The 21154-nt window shown below is 42.0% G+C and overlaps 1 protein-coding gene across 2 annotated transcripts in view; it reads left to right on the plus strand.

The window, feature by feature from the left end:
- Positions 1 to 21154, plus strand: part of srcin1b (SRC kinase signaling inhibitor 1b) — a 141811-nt gene that overhangs the window by 53545 nt on the left and 67112 nt on the right. For both annotated transcript variants that reach the window (XM_086304439.1, XM_086304440.1), the window contains exon 2: positions 3358 to 3665. In XM_086304439.1, the coding sequence (XP_086160565.1) occupies positions 3381 to 3665 (285 nt within the window). In that variant the 5' untranslated portion in view covers positions 3358 to 3380. The remainder of the gene's footprint in view (positions 1 to 3357; positions 3666 to 21154) is intronic.

The raw sequence follows: 21154 nt of genomic DNA on the forward strand, positions 1-21154 counted from the left end.
ATCACTGTAACACAGTTACTGTACAGTAAATCCCAGCAGGTATTGCAGCAGATGACCAGCAGTGCTCAGCCTGGTAAGATACAGCGTCTCTTTGCCCCACATACAAACTCCCACCACCTCCCCCTTTACTGCATATTGTGTTTGCAGAAGGCTTCACATAATTTAAAGTGACAAGCCCCTGTCTCGACATTCCCTCCGTCTCTCCTGATCCCCCCACCCCCACTGCCTCTGTTTTATAACCTTCTTTTCTTTCCTGCCATGGATACACACCGGTATGTTGCTGAAGAATTACATCTGTGACCACCTCGGACGCTTTTCTTTCAGACAGTACAGCTACAAATATTTCTGTTGCTAGGCTGAATCCACAGACTGGCAACATTTCGGATTCACAGGCGCGAATGCAGACGAGTCATGGTGATGCACACCCCGACCCCGACCATTTCCAGAACCGTGGAACTTTGAACACCATGGGAACTTTCTGAGTGGTGTTTACTCAGCATGGCACTATCATTATGCAGCTTTAGATGGATTTCTAATAAAATAAGCATAAATTATACATGCAAGGGCATCTGTAGCTTCAAGCTGTATGACAGTTTCTTAACTTTGAGTTTATAAAGTCAAAAGTCTTGCTTTAGTGCATCTGTGCTGCTCGGCAGGTCAATAAGAGGACCCGACGGGACAGATCAATAATGCACAGAGGCTCCGGCCGTCGAACGCTACACTACAGGGCCTGTAATTTACAGTTTGTTTGTAGTCCACCGCCGGTACATTATGTGCCTGTGTGTCTCGATGCATCACTCCCACTCCCATTAGCTGCAGAATAAAGTCAGGGGATGTGGCTGAAAACTCAACAGATAACCTCTGATCAGATTGAAGCTCTGTATTTGATTCAAATACCACGGGGTCAGCGTCCTTGCTGTGTTTTATCAGATCCTCCTGCAGTGCTGCTGCTGTTTACTTTCTTCCTCTCTCTCTCTCTTTAGAGGGTTTAAACACTTTCATCATGCACAGCACAGAGCTGCTATCCCTTAAAAGTGGAAACAAGCACCAAAATCTGAGAGTTTACCCTGATGCCATTCATTAGAAAAATCCCATCAGCAGCTTGAATTTTCTTGAATTGTCAAAATAACCATCGAGCAGCTATTTTACTGCAGAATTTTGACATTTCTGAAGTTTCACTGATGATCTCTCTATTTCTGACCATGACTAAGTCAAATTTATTCCCCAGAGCTTCCTTTACTTATTTCTTTTAATGTAAATCATCACAAACCTGCAATGGATCCATCCTGGGGATGAACCTCCCACCTCAACACTTCATCATCAGCTGCTCTTTGTTATGCAGTATGGCCCTCGAAGAACAGCAGCTATCTAAGCGAAGCCTTTCAGTTGAAGAATTTTGCCAACAAGTGGATTCTTTTATTGATTAACTTCACTTTTATAACTGAAACCTGACTGTCAGTGCTGTGCTCTCTGTTAAGGTGGCAGAGCAGATATATTCCCTCAATCCTCTTTCATGTGATTGATGATTTTCTTTGGCACAAAAAAAGGCCAAGACCTCAAAGCCAAAAGCTAAAAATGAAATACTCTGACAGGGTTTGCAGTAAAGGTTGAAATTAGAAACAATTTCCACAAATGAACCTTTTTATTTATATACTGTGCAGGAGAGTGAAATATTTCTGCTTCATCCTCTTACCAAACATTTCAAAACATGTGGTCCGGGTCATAAACTCAATGAGCACATTAGTAAGTCAGGTGTATCCTGTTCCTTATCCTCTCCCTGCACATTATTTTCCTTTCTGTGTCTCCTTATAACTTGTGCATAAATAATGAAACTAAGCCTGTTCACTCATGCAAACAGCGCGCCGACTGTAACGGATCACCTCCACGAGGCCAGCCGTGCTTTATGCGTCAGCGGTCACAAGGGGGCACTAAACTGTTCCCCATGCACGGAGACTTCATTCCCATTCATGTCACTGTTTCCTTGACAGACTTTGACACGTGTGTGAGGCAGCGCTGCTGTCATGTGATAGCGAGAGATTTTGCTGTTCGACAGTTTTTTCTTTCGCCTCTGGGTTCCTGGGATAGTTGCAGTTGTTGGAATAGACAGATGTTCCCACTGTTTTCACACGGGGTATTTTGCCTGAGGTGTGTTTGTGTAACAGAACGACAGCAGTGTGTGTGTGTGTGTGTGTGTGTGTGTGTGTGTGTGTGTGTGTAGGGGGAGAGAACAGAGTGTTTTGTTGTGTACTGTGCAGGTTGCTGAAGGACAAAGTGAGTTTTTATGGCTGTTACTGCAGTATCATCGTTGGCCCTCACATTAACACTCACTGCTGACAAGCCTCAAGGTCCAAACTATTAACTACAGCATGTTTAGACAGTTGGATCAGTGATATCAGAGATAACCACCTCATTCACTCACAGCCCAATGAGCAGATTAAAGCACATCTGCCTGTCCATTCTTTTACCAGTTGACTATAAACAGCATGTACAGTACATGCTACTGGAGTCTTATAATGCTCATGGAATGAAAGCTCGAATGGTGGAATAACAAATTACATTTATTACATTTAATTTTTATTACATTAAAATCAAAAATCTCTTTCATAAGAGTGTACTTTCCAAGAATCATGAGCAATAACAATTAAACACAGAAATGGCCTTAAATTTGTGGAGTTCTTACTGATCTGCTGTTTGGGACAGATGGAAAGAATCTTAAGACCTAAAACAATAACTTCCCACACATTTTTGATGAATGCAATTCAGTAAGCGAGACAAGAATAACCTTATGAATGATAACATACAGGTGGTTGCGTGCAACACATGACACAGCGGACATAATGCATATTGACTGCTATTTTGTTGCTAAATCTTTTGCATTGTTTTTAAGCAGCTATTAACCTCCGAGTTCAAATATCTGTTCGGGTGTAAAGGGATGAATCCGTGCCAGTTCATCCGATGGCTCCCACCTGACCATCACAGACTTGGTTGGGAAAGATGGCCAGAATAAAACAAAGATTCAGGCTCCTGTTGTCATTCCCCCCAAAATGTTAAAATCCCATTAGCTTTAATTATCAACTAATCAAGAACTAATGATTTTTTAGGTAAATCTGTGATGGTCAGGTGGGAAATGTTTTAAAATGTTGATGAACTGAGATGGAATGACTCCAATTTCAAGTGAGTTTCTCTCTCGTGCAGCTGCTTTTCCTGTGGTATCGTGTGTACTGGTGCACATGAGCCTGAAAATCATGCCACTGTTTTCAGATTTCATCGTAAGACATGATCTTGTTACCAAAGACATTTTTCACTGTCTCACCATTCACTCTTTAAATTCCCCTCCCTTCCATCTTCTGGCTGCAGGTCGAGAGAAGAGAAAGGGTCCCATGATCTCTGCCGGCGATGCCGAGTTCCCCCGGGATTACCACACCCTGGCTGCCACTGGTGGCCGCGGGGCCCGACGGTTCCCCGACAACAGCAACGGGGGCTTCACGTCGTCCTCGCTGGACCGCCGGCACAACTCTGTGGCCGCCAAGAGCCTGGAGGCCCTGAACAGCATCCACAAGGCTGACATAGAGCGTCAGCGAGACGCCATCATGGACCTCCAGAAAAACAAGTTCTCCAACAGCCCCAGCAGCATGTCACAGGGCTCCCCCGCTGCGGGCCGACAGGTACTTTCACACTTTCTGCTCTGACGTGAACAAACCAAAAAGAAACAATGAGCGGACGAATACTTCCCTTTGTGACATGAGTAATTATAACTGCAGCAGTGGTGGTCTTGGCACTTTAATCCTTGTTAATTCTACTTATAATGAGCTAAATCTCTCGCATTCACTCCCAATTTCCATAAAAATAGAAGGTGGGATTATTTTCCTGTTTCCATCAATCCTCCTGAGGACGATTGGTGCAGGATACACCACCTTCATCGTGACTCATACTGTTTATCTTAGCAGGCGGAAAGAAGTTTCTAATCAGTCGGCTGCAGTTTATGTGGTTTCTTTTATAGTTTGTCAGGAAATCGAGCGAACAGTCCTGCGAGAATACCTACAGAAGGCAGCGTGCATACGCAAAATGATGAAGGGAACTCAAATGGCAGGTTTTTTAAGTCACAGTAGACACTTTGCTTTCACTGTGAGCTTCTGTCTTGTCACTGATGACAACAGCTGAGGTTATTGGAGTTAACTAAAATGAAAATAAACCAGGCGTGAAAAAAAAACACATTATAAGAATAAAAACTAGAATTCTGAAATCAACAAAAACCACCTGAAACCAGATTTTACTGCCCTGTCACTTTAATAAAAGTCATTTATCAATCCAACTCAATTCAACAACTTAAACATGACTCCATTTTTTTTAACTCCGACCATCCAATCTACCAATCGTTTTTACTCAGAGATCGTGTGTTTAAATTCAGAAGACAGAAATTCGATATTTATTTTTACCTTCTCCTGTATAAAACTATACAAAGGGTCAGTTAAGGTTTGCTCTGCTGCCTTGGTGGGGGACTAATTAAATCGACATCGTATACTTCACCTAGTATGCTCAAACCCACCTCCTCCGGCTCCTTTCGATTTTGTGTAGCAGCTCTACTCCGAGCCTCTCCTGAAGGAGCTGCTCACCCTGTCTCTAAGGGAGAGCCCAGACAGCCTTTGGAGGAAGCTCATTTCTGCCACGATCCTACTCTTTTGGCACGCACAGCTTGTGGCCATAGACGAGGGCAGGAACATGGCTGTTTGTGTTTCACAACTTCCTCTCATTACCACAGCAGACTGATACAGCATCCACACCACTGCAGAAGCTGTGCAAATACATCTGTCAGTGTCCCGCTCCACTCACTTCTCACTTGTAAACCAGAGATACTCCAGGCAGGAGAGGGCAATCCAGCCCTTTCCAGTGGAGAATCACAGCTCAGACTCAGAGGGGCTAATTCTCTTTCCATGTGCTTCACACTTGGCTGCTCCAAATCGCCCCAGCGCAAGCTAGAGGTCACGTTTGATGAAGTCAGGAGGCAAGGATTGTCTGCAAAAAGAAAAGAGGATGATATCCTCTGCCTCTGCTCCCAGCAAATGTGTTCGGTATCGCTGACAGGGCAGCATGTCACAATTCAAATCATAAATATATCCATACATATCCATATCATATGAAAGGAAATATATAAGACATTGGAATAAAATTAGTTTGACAGTGACTTTCATCCATGTAGCCAGCTCCTACGCGAACAGATCAGAAAAAGTAAATGAATTCAGTACAAAAAGCAAAATAATTGGTGGTCATAGGGAACAAAAATACACCATCTGTTAAAGTTATTGATGGTTTTCTGGTCCTGTGCAACATTTTAATTGGTCAACAGATTTCTAGGATTGAACTAGGACTGATTCAGTGGTTTTAGAACCTCCCAGTAAGGACTTGTTTCCTTATGAAGTCCTAATTTGATCAATAAAAGCTCATATCATGTATGGATTATGACACAGAGCCACATCCACAGTTTTATACAAATCTAGAGGGGGGTGCATCCTCGGGGGAGGTAAGAGTGCTCTCCGAGGGCTGTCGGCTTCTACATGTGAACATTTTCTTCCTGAGAGATAATAGCAGCACATCAGCGGGCCTGCAAACCCAAACAAGAGCATTATGTGGCGAGACGCCTCTGGGGCTTTAGACACACGGATGCAGTGGAGGCATGTTTACGACCTGCTCGCTGGGCCAGAAATGGCCACCTTCTCAGCGGTTATTACCTGAAAAACGTCAGCAATAGAATATGGAGAAAAGAATTGAAGTGAGACAGCGAGCGAATGTCAAAATGTGAGACACCTCCCTTCATCAAATCTCCTCCCTCCCTTTGCTCTGTCTTTTTTTTTCTTTGCTTCATATTCTCAGCTTCACTCTGCCATCCATCAACGCATGCTCTCATTTGATACCTGTGACAGATGGTCTGCTGCAGCTCTTCTCTGTTCGGCTTTAGGGAATAACATTCAGCCATAGGGGCTTATTTTCAGTCTTTCTCAGAAGGAGATGATGTCATATCTAAAATGCGGGGCTGGAGCAAACAGCACCTGCCGGGGCTACAAAAATAAAGAAAAACCGCCGTTCCTCTAATGGCCACTTGAGTCTGGTTTCAAAAACGAGTCAATCCCGACAGACTTAAAATGTTAAAATGTACAACTTTACAGTGTGTCATGTCACGTTGCTATGTCCATTTTTCATAGTCTGTAGGGTCATTTGTGTCATTTGTGTCATGAATAGATTCATTTATCAGTTTTCTGATTTTTACCCCTGGTGGCTGGAACATGTACACTATCTATAGAGACCAAACATACTTTTAGGGATGTAAAGTTGAAAATTTTAACTTGGGGTTTATTTTGGTTTTCCAGAAAACCTCTGCTGGCCATTAGAGGAACTACAGTTTATTTCACTTCCATCTTGACTTTTTTTGCATTTATCTTTATTAGCACCCAAGGTTTCTCTAAGTTATAAAAGCAATAGATCCAATAAATTGAGTCCTTTGTCAGGACACATCGTCATGTAAACTTTAAAAAGATCCTTCTGTACTCAATCCTGGTGCCAACCAGTGTGATGCTGTACCTTATTAGTGAAGGAAGAAGCCTGAATGACTCATACAAATGGTCAGCTGAGCTGACCTGGATCTGTTGCCTGAGAGAAAGTCAGAGGGACTAAAATGGTAAATGGCCTGCATTTGTATAGCGCTTTTCTAGTCCATAGGACCCCAAAGCGCTTTACACTACATTCAGTCATTCACCCATTCACACACACATTCACACACTGGCGAATGTCTCTGGGTTTCATGAGATGCTTTTCCAGGGTCACAGAACTGGACTTGGCCTAACTTTGGTTTTCTGTGCAGGAGAAATGAGGGCAAATCCAGGTAGGGTACAACTCACTGCAAGCCGAGTCGCTCTGACCCGCTGTTGTTTAAAGAAAGCTCCAACATATAAAGGAGGGCCAGAATCCAAAGTGCTTGTTGAACCCCCAAGTTAAGGTCAGGCTGTCCTCATTCTTATGGGGAAAAAATGTGCAGATTTGTCAAAGGCTCTAGTGTGTCCTAGTTATACAGAAGACATTCCTGCACCGAGTTCTGGAATTACTGAGATAGTGCTGTCAGTTTCAACACATTATTTTTCTGCAGCAAACGGGTGCATTTTACCCCAAACAGGATTATTATATAGGCCAAAGTCTGCATTTGGAGCTTTGAAGGCTGGTGGTGACATCAGTTGCAGGTTTGTCCATCCCATCAGAACATTTACTTTCCACGTTGTTTGGCATTTCTTTCACTTGCCAATTTTAGCTTTTCTTTCACTTCTTTTTAGTGCTTTAGAGACTAAAACTCGGTTAGAATTGGAAAAACATTGTGGTTTTTATAAAAACCTTCAGGAGAGAAATGAAAGAAAAGAAAAAAATCCCTTCACAACAATATCCCTCCTTATTAATAAATGATGGTTTGGGAATGACGATCCCACCTACCAACACTATAACCCAGTTTGTGAATGAGCCACGCCGGCGGTTGTAACAAAACAGCAAAGACCAACCTGGTTGTTGACCATCAAACATCTTTACATAGGCTTCCTTTGTCTCTGAACTTGGACTGTTATCGCTCTGCATCCAGTGTTCCCATTGGATGAAGGCACTTGGTATATAACAGCGTGATGAAAGCTGGATCTGACCATAAAACATCCTCATCTGATTACAAAAAAATGGCTACCAACTTGATATTCACAAGTTGTTGGACAATAAGCGCCGCCTGCTTTAGTGTTTTATTCAAGAAGATATGAAAGTAGTGATTGAGCCCATAGACAAAAGTGTTTCCTGAGGTCAAAGATTCATAGTTTTCCCATAGACTTCTATAAAGTCTGATCACTTTTTGCAACCGGACCGATAACCGCCCTGCTAGCCATGAGAAAGAATGTGTTATTAAGGTAATTCTGGATGGGCTTGACTTTTGAGACTCAGAAGCAATGTTCCCTCTAATTTTTCACGTGTCTGAGCGAACACACAAACTCCCTGAGCGTCCCTTGGACCACTGTGAGCAACAGCAGACGTGTGCACTGTGGTCACGCCAGCATCCAATCCATCCAAGATACATGGTTTATTAAAATAATCAAATTACAGCATTTACATTTATTTTTTAATTAACTGCTTTAGCCCACTTACAATGAAAAGGTAAAAAAAAACTTGTTCATGACCTGTGTAGCATGTTAACACCATTGGAAGTAAAAATAACTTGAACTCCAATTTTGAAAACACAACTTTCTTTTTTTTTTTATTTCTTTTTTTTTTATAAAGCTCTGACTTGTATTATGAGTCTGTGGTCTGGGAGAGAGTCTGTAACTCTGCAAAATACAGTATATATTGACCAATGTTGGGCAATTAATTATATAGTTACTTCTTCAAAAAAGTAACTGAGTTATGCAAACAAAGTTTTTTGCAGCTGTTTACCTAAAAATGCAGCCAAGGCGTTTTTTTTTAAATAAACATTTCAAACTATTTACAGAACAATCAGCTGTTCTGCATCAAATTATTTGTGCCACTCCTAAAAATAATTTCTGTCCAATATGAGATGAAGGACAACAACAGCCTGATACCTGCAGGCCTGACAGCAGCAGATGTATCACTGCTGTAACACCTGTAACACTCAGCAGTCACCTCATGGTGTCTAACAGTTTGGTCAGGACTGGACTGGGACAAAAAATCGGCCCGGCCCCCCAGGTATTATAGGAAAAGCCATAAAGCCTTTGAATGAAAACAGACACTGTTGTGACAGTGATGTACAGTCTTGTTGGTATATGTATGATTTCTATACATTTTACATCAGATAAAAACTTTGGTTGTAAGCTTCAGATAATTATTTAATAAAAGTGAGACATTTTAAATGAGAATAAGAAAGAAAACTATTTCCTTGTGCCCCCCTTTTCCCTGTTTCCCTACCTGCCCCCCTGGCAGCACTTTGCTAGATCCGCCCCTGCACAGTTACCAGCTGTCAGCTACATAAAAAAAAGGATCCTGGTGTTATTTGTCTCTCAGAAACAGTTCATAACTCCCCTTCAACTCATTTATGTCACCTAAAAGGTAAACCTGTTTCTCCATCACCTGTTCAGCTCTGATGGTTCAGTAAGGACATCTCCTGGTTTCATCTTCATGTTTCCCTCTCACCACATATCCAAACCGACATCATGACCAGCAGCTTTTACAGCTGTGGCTCCAGCAAACATCAGCTGATACTAGAAATTAATATTAAATAAATTCTAACAACAGTTGATTAAGCTTAAACGTGCTGCTGTTGTTTAGCGCCACATCCACCGTTTCCTCTTTCTGGCGCAAAGTGGGATAAACAAACAAGAGAGGAAAGCCGATCAGCTGATCATTAATCAGTTTCATGATTGAAGTAGCAACAGGAGAGGGAGGAGGAGAGAATGAGAGGAGAAGAGGCAGCTGCAGCGTAACAACAGAATAAATCCAGCTTTGTGTCTTTTTCCATTGTAGCTGAAGTTCGGGACAAACTGTTCCTTTTCACCTCAACACGAAACGCGTAATATTTTCTCTGAATACGAGATGATTCCGTCTTTTTACGGGATGGTTGGCAACTCTACTAACTAACCTTATGAATAAAATAAAGTTCACTATCAGTAACATAGCACCCACCCAGCTGTATAGAAACTCTGTCATGCTAGCTAGTACGCAGTACGAAAAAGTCAGCACAATGAAAATAAACCTAAACTTGGTTTATATCTGACCCAGATAGACTGCAGTCATAACTTCTTACCTGAAGTTCAGTTCACCTGACGCTCGGACCAGCGGCTGCCTCGGGTCTCTCCTCCTGCCTCCCCTTTCTCTCATCCTGCTGGCCTCCACCACTTGCCAATGTTACTGAATTTGAGGAAGCACTGCCACCACCAAACAACTGAGTTATTTTTACACTCCGACCAGCATCTGGCCAATCCACCACCTTTAATTGTTTATATCGTTACAAAGAAAAAAAAGTCACCGGGCCACCGAGCAAATGCCCAATATGCCCGATGGCCAATCCAGCTATGGTCGTGCTATCAGGTAACCCTTCGCGTACCAACTGTGGCACGCGTGCCGAGGGTTGCCGACCCCTAGTATATACGAATGTGAATCGCATTATTGGCTGGACTATGGGGTAAGGTGGCATTGTTCTAATCTCATACGGGAGCAGCCAGTCACTGACTAACACTGCAAAACAGAATTGTTAAAGTTTTAATTTTAATTTCAATTCAGGTTAGATTTTTTTTTGTGCGCAACACAGATTTTCTGTGCGCAGAGACAGTGCCAGCAATGCGCAATTGTGCACACGCGCAGCTTAGAGGGAACATTGCTCAGAAGCATGCCCTTGTTTTATCTACAGTCTGTGGTTTACTGTAACTTCAGAGTCAGCGTCTGACCATTTTCCAAACCAAGTAAGCTGGGTTGTTTTCAGATGTTTGAATTGTTTTCAAATGCTCCGTATTTTCCTTCTCCTCAGTTGATTGTTGCGTTGAGAATACCCCTTCAGTCTTATATCTTCCAAAAAGAACCAGTCTGCATACTGTATCATAATATTAGTGTGGAACGGGTTATTTAGTATTCGTATGTACATCCATCCATCTGATCGCGTGGGCAGCAGTTTAAGCAGAGACAGCCACGCCTCCCTCTCCCCACCCACCACTTCTAGCTGTCCTGGGACACTGAGGCATTCCCAGGGCAACAAACTCAATCTCTCCAGCCTGTCCTGTGTCTGCTCCTGGTTCTCTTGCCAGATGGGTATGCCCAAAGCACCTCACCTATAAGAACGTGTCCTCTGTGCCCCTCCCAAATGCCCAAGCCTATCTCTTAGCCCAGGCACATTTATGTATTATCACCTAAAGCAAAGAATTGCTGAAAATATCACAAATACTTTCAGATGTATTCTAGTCCCGACCTCATGAACTTTGTCTGTTGAGCAATGAGCAGCTGTGCTATTAATGTCTCCTACAGTCTGTGGCGTCATCCCTGTTTACAGCAGAGGAGTCCTTCCTCCTCTTTGCTCTGTGGCGGGCGGCTAATGCACAGACTGATTGATTACCTGTCCTGATTCCAGCTCTGTATTTAACACAGGCTGAAACTGATCTTCTCACATCACCCCCCTCCATGTGCTGCGTTTATTTACCCAGACCACACCTTCTTTCTACTGATGAAACAGGGTGGACCGAGGGAGAGGGAGAGAGAGATGGAGAAACAGGTGGAGTCTGCTGTCGTCATGGCAACCCACCGTTTCCCCATATAAGGCAACTGAGTGATATCATATGGTTGGCAATGCCTGGGCTTTGGAAGGAGGCACACGCTGTACTGAGTGAGAGGCGGCAGCAGCGGGAGAGAGAAGGAGCAACAAGGAGGGAGGGGTCGTTTTATCGTCTCTGTCCGGGATGGAGGGGGGCGAGATAGAGTGACAAACACAAGAGGACAGAGAGAGAGAGAGAGAGGAGGAAGAGGAGGGTGAGGAGGAGGAGGAGGGGTAGGAAGACGTGCTAACTGCCTCTTAGGCGCTACTACGGGCACCGGCGAGGGGGGACTCTGGCGGATTCTCGGGGCAAGGGAAAGACACACACACCAACACACACACACACGGAGAAGCCGCAGTGGAGAAAAAATGGAGAGGGGGGAGGAGGAAGAGGGAGGCGTGTGGAGCGGGAGGATGCGCCGTCATTAAGTAGAAACGGTAACTCACTCTTTTTCCTGTGTGGTGCTGCCATGACTGTGACGCTTGGAAGGTGATGGAGAGGAGGGTGGTGGAGTAAAAGTAAAGGTGTGTGTGTGTGTGTGTGCTCCTCATGTATGTGGATGCAAAGCCAGGTAGAGCTGATGAGTGCACACACCTCTTGTGTTTGTGTGTGTGTGTGTGTGTGTGTGTGTGTGCTCCTCATGTATGTGGATGCAAAGCCAGGTAGAGCTGATGAGTGCACACACCTCTTGTGTTTGTGTGTGTGTGTGTGTGTGTGTGTGTGTGTTTTTAGAGGGGAGGGTCCAGTTGTTGTCATGTAGTCAGGTGAGGGTCAGGTGTGTCCGAGGTGCCGCAGTGATGCATGTGTGGACGCGTGTGAGGCTGGGAGTGCACATGTGTTGATGTGTTTGGGCTTGGAGAAGGAAACAGAGTGATGTGAGGGAGGGAGGCGGGGGTGACAGGGGCACAAAGATGGCTAGTTGGCATGCAGGTCAGGCGTGCACATCTCTCTCTGCTCATCCCTCTCTTTCCTTTCTACGAGTCCTGCCTGTCTCAGCGTGTATGTGCGCCTTGGGATTTCAGCTCAAGTGACTGAGAAATATTGCAGGCAGTAATCACCGAGTCACAGTGCATAGGGGGCCTGTTTGCGTTAGATGAGACAGGTTTTATGTTCCAAAAAATGTCCGCTTGTTGGTGCATTAAATTATCTGTGGAGTGACTTGGCGGTGGATTCCTTTTCTTTTCTTTTCGCCACTCCAATTTAAGGCGAATAAACGTGGCGAGCAGGTGATTACCCAGCACACAGCTCGGTGCGAATGGGAACGTGTCAGAGATTAGAACACAATGGGTGCTTGACTTTGCAATTATCAGATGTTTGTTGCTGTTGCTGTAATTCACACGAGAACCTGGGAGAAGGACGGTGACATTAACGCCTATTTTCCTCCTGCTGACGTGTAATTATGAAGCCGGCGCGCAAAAGTGCCTCCGAGCTGAAAATGTGAAGCCAGCTGGAGGTTAGAGGTTGTAAGCTCTACATATAGAGAAATAATCCTTGACAGGATTAAGTTTCTTTGGAGAGAAATAGTCAGAAAGTGAAATTGGGATACATGAATTTTATTTTGATGCCAACCTTTTGATGACGAGAGGGTAAATTCAGGCAGGATGGCGATTAAACCAGAGTTTTTCCTACATCCTCTTCCTGCCGCTTGCATTGTAATGAAAAGTTTTTACTTACTGGGGTTTAAATTACTCGAGCATAGCAGACATTTCTGCGTATCAAATAATCAGAAAATGAATAACTTTTATTATCAAATAAAGAAACCACACTCGCTGGAGTTTTTAGGAGAAAAATATGCATACTAAATGTGCTTATGTGTGCAGCTACCCCCCCATAAGCCCATTCTCAGCCAGGAAAACCCCTGTGTATGAGATATATTGCAATATTTTATATGAAAGCAACATGTGGGAGCAATTAAATCTGTACTGATTACATTTAAAAGCAGTTTCACACAACAGAGCAAGTGTTGAAGAGGATAAAGCTTTAGCCATCCTTATTTTCTTCATTTTTATGGGCTAAATTTCAAATAAGCCAGTATTTAAACACACATTTAATCACATATTCTACCTGTCATATGATCAATGCTAAACTTGAATGAAAATGGAAAAGGAGGAAGTTAAAAGCTCCCTCTGAGATTTCTTCATTTGATGAAGTTGTAATATTTGAAGATGTGTTATGGTCAGTATTGATATAAAGGTTTCTTCCTTCCATATTATACTGGAATATTGATTTCTATCCAGTATTCTATATAATTAAGCTGAAATCTCCTACATTTTGAATATCAGACCTGTAAGTCACTGAATGGTGATTTAATGGCCACAAAGACTGTTTGGGAAGAAGATTCAAGGGTAACACATGAGGCTGATGATGGGAACAGGCTTTATTGAGTCATCAGTGATATGAGGTGATGATGATGTTCTTTAGTTATACCAACATAGCTGCTCATTGGCTCATGGGAAACGCCGGCAATACAATAGGACTCATTTCTAGCAGATGAGGGGAAATGCAATCCAAATAAATCCAACACCCTGATTACGGCTGGATGGGGAGAATGTAGGACGGCTCTTTGCGATGGGAACAAAACTGTTCAAACCTCTATTGTAAGTCTTTATGAACAAAAAGCAGCGCTGCTTCTTGAACTCAGCACGATGTCTAAATAGAAAGACGAGTAGGTTCAAAATTCTTCCCTTGATTTCTGCACGTTGAACCAATAAAAACACGAGCTGTCGGGCGTTTTTTTTTATACCATTAAGCATCGTACAACTTCAATCAGAGCACAGCAGAGGAGAAACGATGTTGCCTCTGTAGTTTGTTGGAGTATATAGTCAGTATTACACACATGGCTCTTTTATGCTCCATGTTTTTGAAAATTGCAAACGACTGCCTTCTTCCCGATGACGTCATGTGCGTTGTGTAAGACGCCCTGCGTGCTTCGCTGGGGAGGAGTGAGCAGTTTACCAGATCGCTCAGGCACGATGTTATGACTCTAATATGTCACAGTGACCTTTAACAAATAAGGCCAGGAGATTAATCAAATTTGACTTTCAGTTCTGGTTTCTGGCTTCAACTGGTTATAAAATCCAAATAATTGTGATTAAAGACTTCAACTGCAAAACTAACTGTAGGTAAACCTGTGGAAGGGTTAATAAGAGTTGCATTTGTCTCCTGGTCACTTGGGGCCTTTCACCTAATTTGAAAACTGACAGCCAAATCACCGCTTTCTATTGGCTTCCCTTTGCCTCCATCAGTATGACATCATTTGACAGAGATGGCCACCTTCGCCAGAAAGGCTTTATGGTTAAAAAACAGGTGCTAGTCTTTGCTTTTTTGCTCCCTATCAGAGTACTCTGTGTCCCCAACAGAGCTTCTTTTATCCATTTACTCTCCAAACAAATTTTATTTAAAATGATAAAATGCTTGTGCGTCTGTCTCTTGGATCCTTCTGATCATATAGATAAGATAAAAAAGCAGAAGAGAAAGCAAAAAAACGAATACATTTGGATTAAAAATGTGGTTGTGTGAGTGTTAAATGTTTGATTGGAAGTGTCTGAGTTAGGCTGAGGCACACTGAGGCTGGGTGGCATGAGATCAGGTACAGCATGATGGCTCTGTTTTGGTCACCAGGCTTGGAGAGCGGCCTGGAAGCCTCACACTGCTCAGAAATCTGGGTCACGACAGCCCACAGGCCTGTTGAGGTCTTTGTTTCCTCTGCCCTGCTTCCTTCACTCCATATTTAAAAACAGCGAGATGAATTTTGCAAAGTTTAAACTTGAGTTTCCAGGAGAGACAAGAGAAAATACTGGGGATCTATACAGCTCCCAGAACAGCTGCTCAAACAAGAATTAAGTTCCACCTACACCTTCATTTTAATTATTAAGGGAATTTGTTATTTCAAAGCTCTCACCGCGTTTTAATGAAGTTTAGATGCACCGACAGAAAGAAACCCACCTGTGCTTTATTAAAAACACCCCAAACTGCAAACTGCAAATTAAAAGCCCTGAAAGCACATTTTCTCAATCAGCTTCTGACTGGGAACGAAGCGCTCCAGAGTGAACAGTTTCTGCTTTTTACATGACAGATTTTCTATATTTCTGTTTTGTTTTTGCTCCGCTCGTCTCACTGGTGTTCAGTGTGAAAAGGTGCTTCCACGTATGTCCACCCACCAGTCAGTATTTTTGGCAGCTTTTTAAACAGAAATGCCAAATGACAGTTGTGTGCTTGTTTTTGAGAGTGGAAGTCTCAGCAAACTAGAGGTCATTGTGTTTGAGGCTGAGACACCTCTGAGCATGTTCACATTCCCACTCATGAGTAGTCATTGTGGAAAAATGTTCTCATAAACATATCTGCTGTGGCAGGTACCAGCACAAAGGTCATATTCGGTATTTTGTAAAGTCTTTATACGTGGCAGGTTTGGGGATGAGTGCGATCCAGTCACAGACTGTATGAAAAAGATGGTTTTGCAGATTTTCACCACCGTATAAGACTTGTAATTCTGCCTCAGGGTCACGGGGGGTCTGGAGCCTAAGCCTGATGCCGGGCTACACCCTGGATAGATCAACCGGTCAACCGAGAGAATTCAATTCATTTGGATGCAATTCAGTTTTACTTTCAGTGCCAAACCACTACAACGGTCAACTCAAGGCTGTTTATACAATACAGTAATAAAGAGAAACCCAAAACAAACAAATAATCAAGTGAGCAAGCACTTGGTGACAGTTGGAAAGAAAAACCTCGTTTTAACAGGAAGATCCTGGCTCAGGGAGGGGCAGCCAGTTGGGGACTAATCACCGATCACCTTTTTGTGTGGAGTTCGTGGCTTCCTTCCACAGTCCGAAGACATACAGGTGGGGTTAGCTTAACCAATCATTCTAAATAGTTGTCTATGCCTTTTTTTTTTTTTGCCTCTCATTGTGTCTAATAAGCACCAATACTGGATTTTCTTTTATGTTTCTTTGTCCATTCATTTCTGGAGGCAAACAGTGATGTAAAAAAAAAAAGCTCCCCTTAGTTGTCTTAAACCTAAAGTAATGAGTCTGTAGGGAGTAGAAGTAAAACGTTCTCAGAAAAGCAGATACTCAAGTAAAGTACAAATTCCTGGAAAAATGAAGTATTTGTTAGGGTCCACCTCTGCTGGAAAGCTGTAGTTTTTTTTTTTCTAGTTACCTGTAACTGGTTAACTGGTTTTCTAGGGTTTCCATCTCCCTGCTCCCTCCCATCCTGCTGTTTCTCTCATATAACTGCTTTACTTCAGTTATGATTGATTGGACTGAACGTTTGTTTAATTTCACCCAAGTTGACAGATCTTCTATGAAACACAGTCTGCACACTAAATCTGTAGTGTGGCTTTTTTACAGTCTTCCTTACTTCACCCCAAACCAGTCACTGCAGATGGCCCCGCCCCTCACTGAGCCTGGTTCTACCAGAGGTTTCTTCCTGTTAAATAGGAGTTTTTCTTTCCCACTGTCACCAAGTGTTAGCTTATATGGGGCCATGTGGTTATTGAGGTTTATACTCCATTATTGTAAGTTCTTTAGCTTAGAATATGATTTCAAGGAGCAACATGGCAGCTCATAACAACAAGCTAATTACTGCATAGACACTCCAGCTAAATGCTGAATGAAGCAGTTGCTCTCTGAGCTGTTGTTTTCACCATTTCAGGTGTCCTTATGACAAAGATGCATTGAAGAGTGAGAATAAATAGCGGCAATTCGAGCCACATGTGTGATTTTTTTTTTCTTTCTAGAATTGTACAATGGGTAGCTCAGTGCAGTTGGAAAGATAATTATTGATTTCATCTTCTGGAATCAACGCTTTTTAATTCTCTCAGTTCGTTATTTAGATACTGGAAAATATCAACATTCTTCAAGTCCTCCGCTTAAATGTTTGTTGTTGCTGCTTCAGTGATCTATGAGGGATCTGCTGCTTGGTGCTTCTGGTCCAAATGCAATTATGGGAATGACTTTATTTTACTTCATTTGACAGAAAGCTATTCCACCGTGATTTTTGACCATTAGATAAACAAATGTCTCTGTAAGTGAATAAAGTCCTGATTAACAGCATTGGTTAGAATCATTTCTACAGTTTTAGTTTGAAAATTAAACAAAAAAAGGAAAATTCAGGTGGAAAAAAACATGAATTGGAATAAATAAAATAACTGGAGAAAACTGAAATAACTTTAATGTAATGTAATATGCTTTGTTCATATTGTTTAACATACTGTCATTAAAAATGTCTTAAATGTTAACTTTTTTAAACATTTTAAGTATTTGAAGTACAAACAAACAAAAATAAACTCGAAATAAACATTCAAAACCAATGAAAACGACAAAACTACGACGACACAACAAAAGTTTCTCTTTGTAGGGATACCCCATATTAACCACATACGAGAGTGTTTCTATTTTAAAATATCACCAAACTGCTCATTAAAAGACAAAGACAGATGACTTTTAACCAGGAGAGCTGAGTGCACGATGCACGGGGGACTGTTGAGTCATTGCTGCTCGCATGTTTGGTTAAGCTTAGGCACTAAAATGTCTCAGATATGGAAGAGACTGTGATTTGGTTACAGACAGAACATTTCGTGATACCAAACACATGCTGGTTAGTAGCTGACAAGTTGACAACAGCAGCACATATTTTGCTGCTGAAGGCAAAAACAGCCTGTGGAGAATCAGCATCAAATACACACACAGTGACACGCTGCTAGACATTTTTATTGGGTTATTTTTCATCTACCCACAAGTTCAGTAGTCCGTGCAGTGACGACTTAACTGTTGTCTGTTTTTTTTCCTGCCAAATATTAAAACAATTGAAATAAAAGGTTCCTTGAAATAGAAAAAGAAGCTACGTGTCGAATAACAGACTTTTCATACACTGCAAAGGGGTCTTCAGAGTACCAGCATCCTTTATGTGTATTGTCTTTCTCACTATCATAAAGATTTGTATGAACATGCCTGACTTTAGTTCCCTCATTCAGCCAGCATCTACATATAAGTGAAAGTTGAGGAAAATAGTGGCCGGTGATTTCTCTCTTCGTTCAGGAAAGACTGGCTCTGATATCAGTCATCATCGAGCATAACATTTATTCAGGCAAAGGTGTAAAAGCTGTGGGCTTTACTTGAGTGGTTTCACCCTTTCTAGCAGATGTTGAACCTGCTGCAGGGATTTGAATTTCCCCTTCGGCTACAAGAGCAGATGATGAGGTCTTCAGTCAGTGTTCGAGTCCATCCTGCAGGTTTTTAATGGGACCTGGTGTTTAAGTTCTTCCACATCAAAGTGAGAACATTTTGTGCGCAGCTGGTTTTGTGCACAATAGTGTTTGATCGCAATAGGTGAAACTGTTTTAAACTGTTTTAAAAAGTAAGACTTCATAAATTAGCTCATGCGTCAGTTCAATAAGGAAGATCTGGATCCCTCATCTTCCTGTTTGCTCGGGTGTTCAGCTGCCAGTCTGTTCTTTACATCACTACCACTTTCCCACGCTGTCAAACTCAAAGCTGTCATCATTTCATTAATCCAGTCGTTTTCTTTCCTGCCTTCTTTTAGCCAGTCAGCCTCCAGTTTGCATCCTTTATTCTTTCCCTCGTAAAGACGAGGCCTGGCGATGTCCATGGTACCCTTAAGGACGAGTTTTGAAACTTCAGTATACATAAATAAAGACTTGGTTTGAGGACTATTAAAATAGTTTCCAAGGGTAGCTCCAAAGCTAGAGACCTAGACCCTATACTGCAGGTGCCCAGTCCTAAATCCTGTCACCACTGGGATTCCATTCTGCCACAATGGATCATTGGAGTCTAATTGCCAAATACATTCATTGATTTCTCTGTCTCAATAAATCATGTTCAGTTCTTCCAGATGAACTAACAATTGCTAGTTTGCTGAAATCATTAAGTAAATGAGGAGATTGATGATGCTACTGAAGGGTTCCCTATAAACATCAAAAATAGGATTGGTTGTAAGGGATTGGACAGTCTGCCTGTAAGATCACTAATAACCCAAACAGTTACCACCATGGACTTCTTAAGGTGGAGCAGTTCACCCTTTTATAATGCGTACTGTGCTTCTCAAACATAACAACAATACAGCTGCTGCTGAGAGATGGAAAAGCACTCTGGGAAGTTTATTTCTCACTTCCAGTTTGGATAAAAAAGAAGGTAGACTGTCGGAGAGCGTTATTCATATACAGTAATGAGTGATTTAGCCGGCTGTAATTAGTGACCATAGAGAGATGGATGTCTGCTAAATGGCTAAAACAGTATTAAATTATGGTGTCATAGCACAGACGTCTTTCATAGACTAACCCATTCGTTTGGACGAGATAATCCAGTGTCTCTGAAAACTGCTAAACTACACACACGTTAATCTAGGCAGATTAAATTTATTGCACATCTAATAATATTGGAGACAATGCTTTAACATAAGAATTCCTTTGCTTTGCAGGCAAGTAACGCTAAGTTATCCGCTAATCCTAGCTTGTTTGGGCTGCATTCATAAAGTTGAATGAGAGGAACGCAGAGATGCAGATACCTGCTAATTAGTGCTAAATAATCAACTGTTGCACACATTTCTTGGACAGTCTATTCTTTGATGGCTGTTTTAATCAACAATACTATTGAATATTCACTGGGAAGTATTAGACTGTACTTAAACTATCCTCAAATGTCCAGCACGTCTGTCTCCAGTGGATCTAATTTTTCGTCTTTTGAACTTTTTGACAACTATTATCTTTTGATTTGCATATTTTTCCCTTTTTTGGAGGAACGTGTCATCTCAAAGACAGATGACGTTTACTGATCTGATGCCTGGTTGTTAATGAGTTCTTCTTCCATTACTGCCACCTTCTAGCTGTAGGAGCAACTTACATCCCCCTTGTACTGAAAAACCAAAGAAAAATATATATATTCAAGAGAAAACATAGTTGGTTAAACTTCAGTATTTTCTAGCTAACTTAAAGGAAATGTAAACATTTGAAAATCATGGTTCTTCCCATCTGTACCTCAAGTTATTTTTCAGATAAACAAATAATCAATAACATGCACACGTGCATTTTTCAGCAGGTATTTAACCTATCTGTGTATTGTACAGATTGAATGCTCCATCCTGCACGGTTGCCTTAACAGTATCGTGCAGGGTGTGAGAGGTGTTGTCCAAAATGGACATTATCTTGGCCAACAGATTTCTGGAACACTCTGTAAGCATGTCAAAGGAGCTTGCAAAGAAAAGCGTCTGGACTTCTTTAAGTTAACTTCTTTAACTCTGTAAGCATGTTTACTCGGGAGTTTATGAGTATTGACTTGCTTTTGGACTTAATTTTTGACTCTTCACATTTTCGTATTTCATTTTAATTTCCCAGCTCGGTGTCTTTATGCTTTACCACCTTGTTGGTTTTGTCTTTTTCATAGAGATTATTAGCAATACCAAATCAAATCAAACATCAGTGCAGAAAGGTGGCAGAAATTTGCCCTGACTGGGTCATTCAAATACTTTTGAATGGTCACACAGGGTCGTACTATGGAACGTATCAATTCATGGGCTCTGACTGAAGGTGACGGATCAGTGCATAAACGCTCTCAGTGTCTGCATCTTCAGGAATCAGAGTAATGCTGACCTGAGCACTGGCTTCCTTCCAGATCAAGTAAAAATGGCAGCTTGTTAATCCAGTGTCTGTGCATTGCTTTAATCCCGGTCCTGGGTACACGCCAGCAAACTCTGCAAGTGAGCCTGTGGGGCTGGTTTTAGGAGCTGCCTGGCCCTGCATCATTAGTATGTGTGAAGTCACTGTAAACATTTGATTAATTGCTGAGAAGCAATTACAAGCAATTAAAGTCCTATTATGATGGCAGTGAAGGACAACGCAAGTTAATCTGGCTATCATCACGATAATTAGCTCATCA

Source organism: Aulonocara sp. 'chitande type north' Nkhata Bay, linkage group LG8, assembly GCF_057382095.1.
Source record: "Aulonocara sp. 'chitande type north' Nkhata Bay isolate Kocher_YH1m ecotype deep benthic linkage group LG8, A_spYH_male_GT1.1, whole genome shotgun sequence".
In the NCBI taxonomy this organism is placed as follows: domain Eukaryota; kingdom Metazoa; phylum Chordata; class Actinopteri; order Cichliformes; family Cichlidae; genus Aulonocara; species Aulonocara sp. 'chitande type north' Nkhata Bay.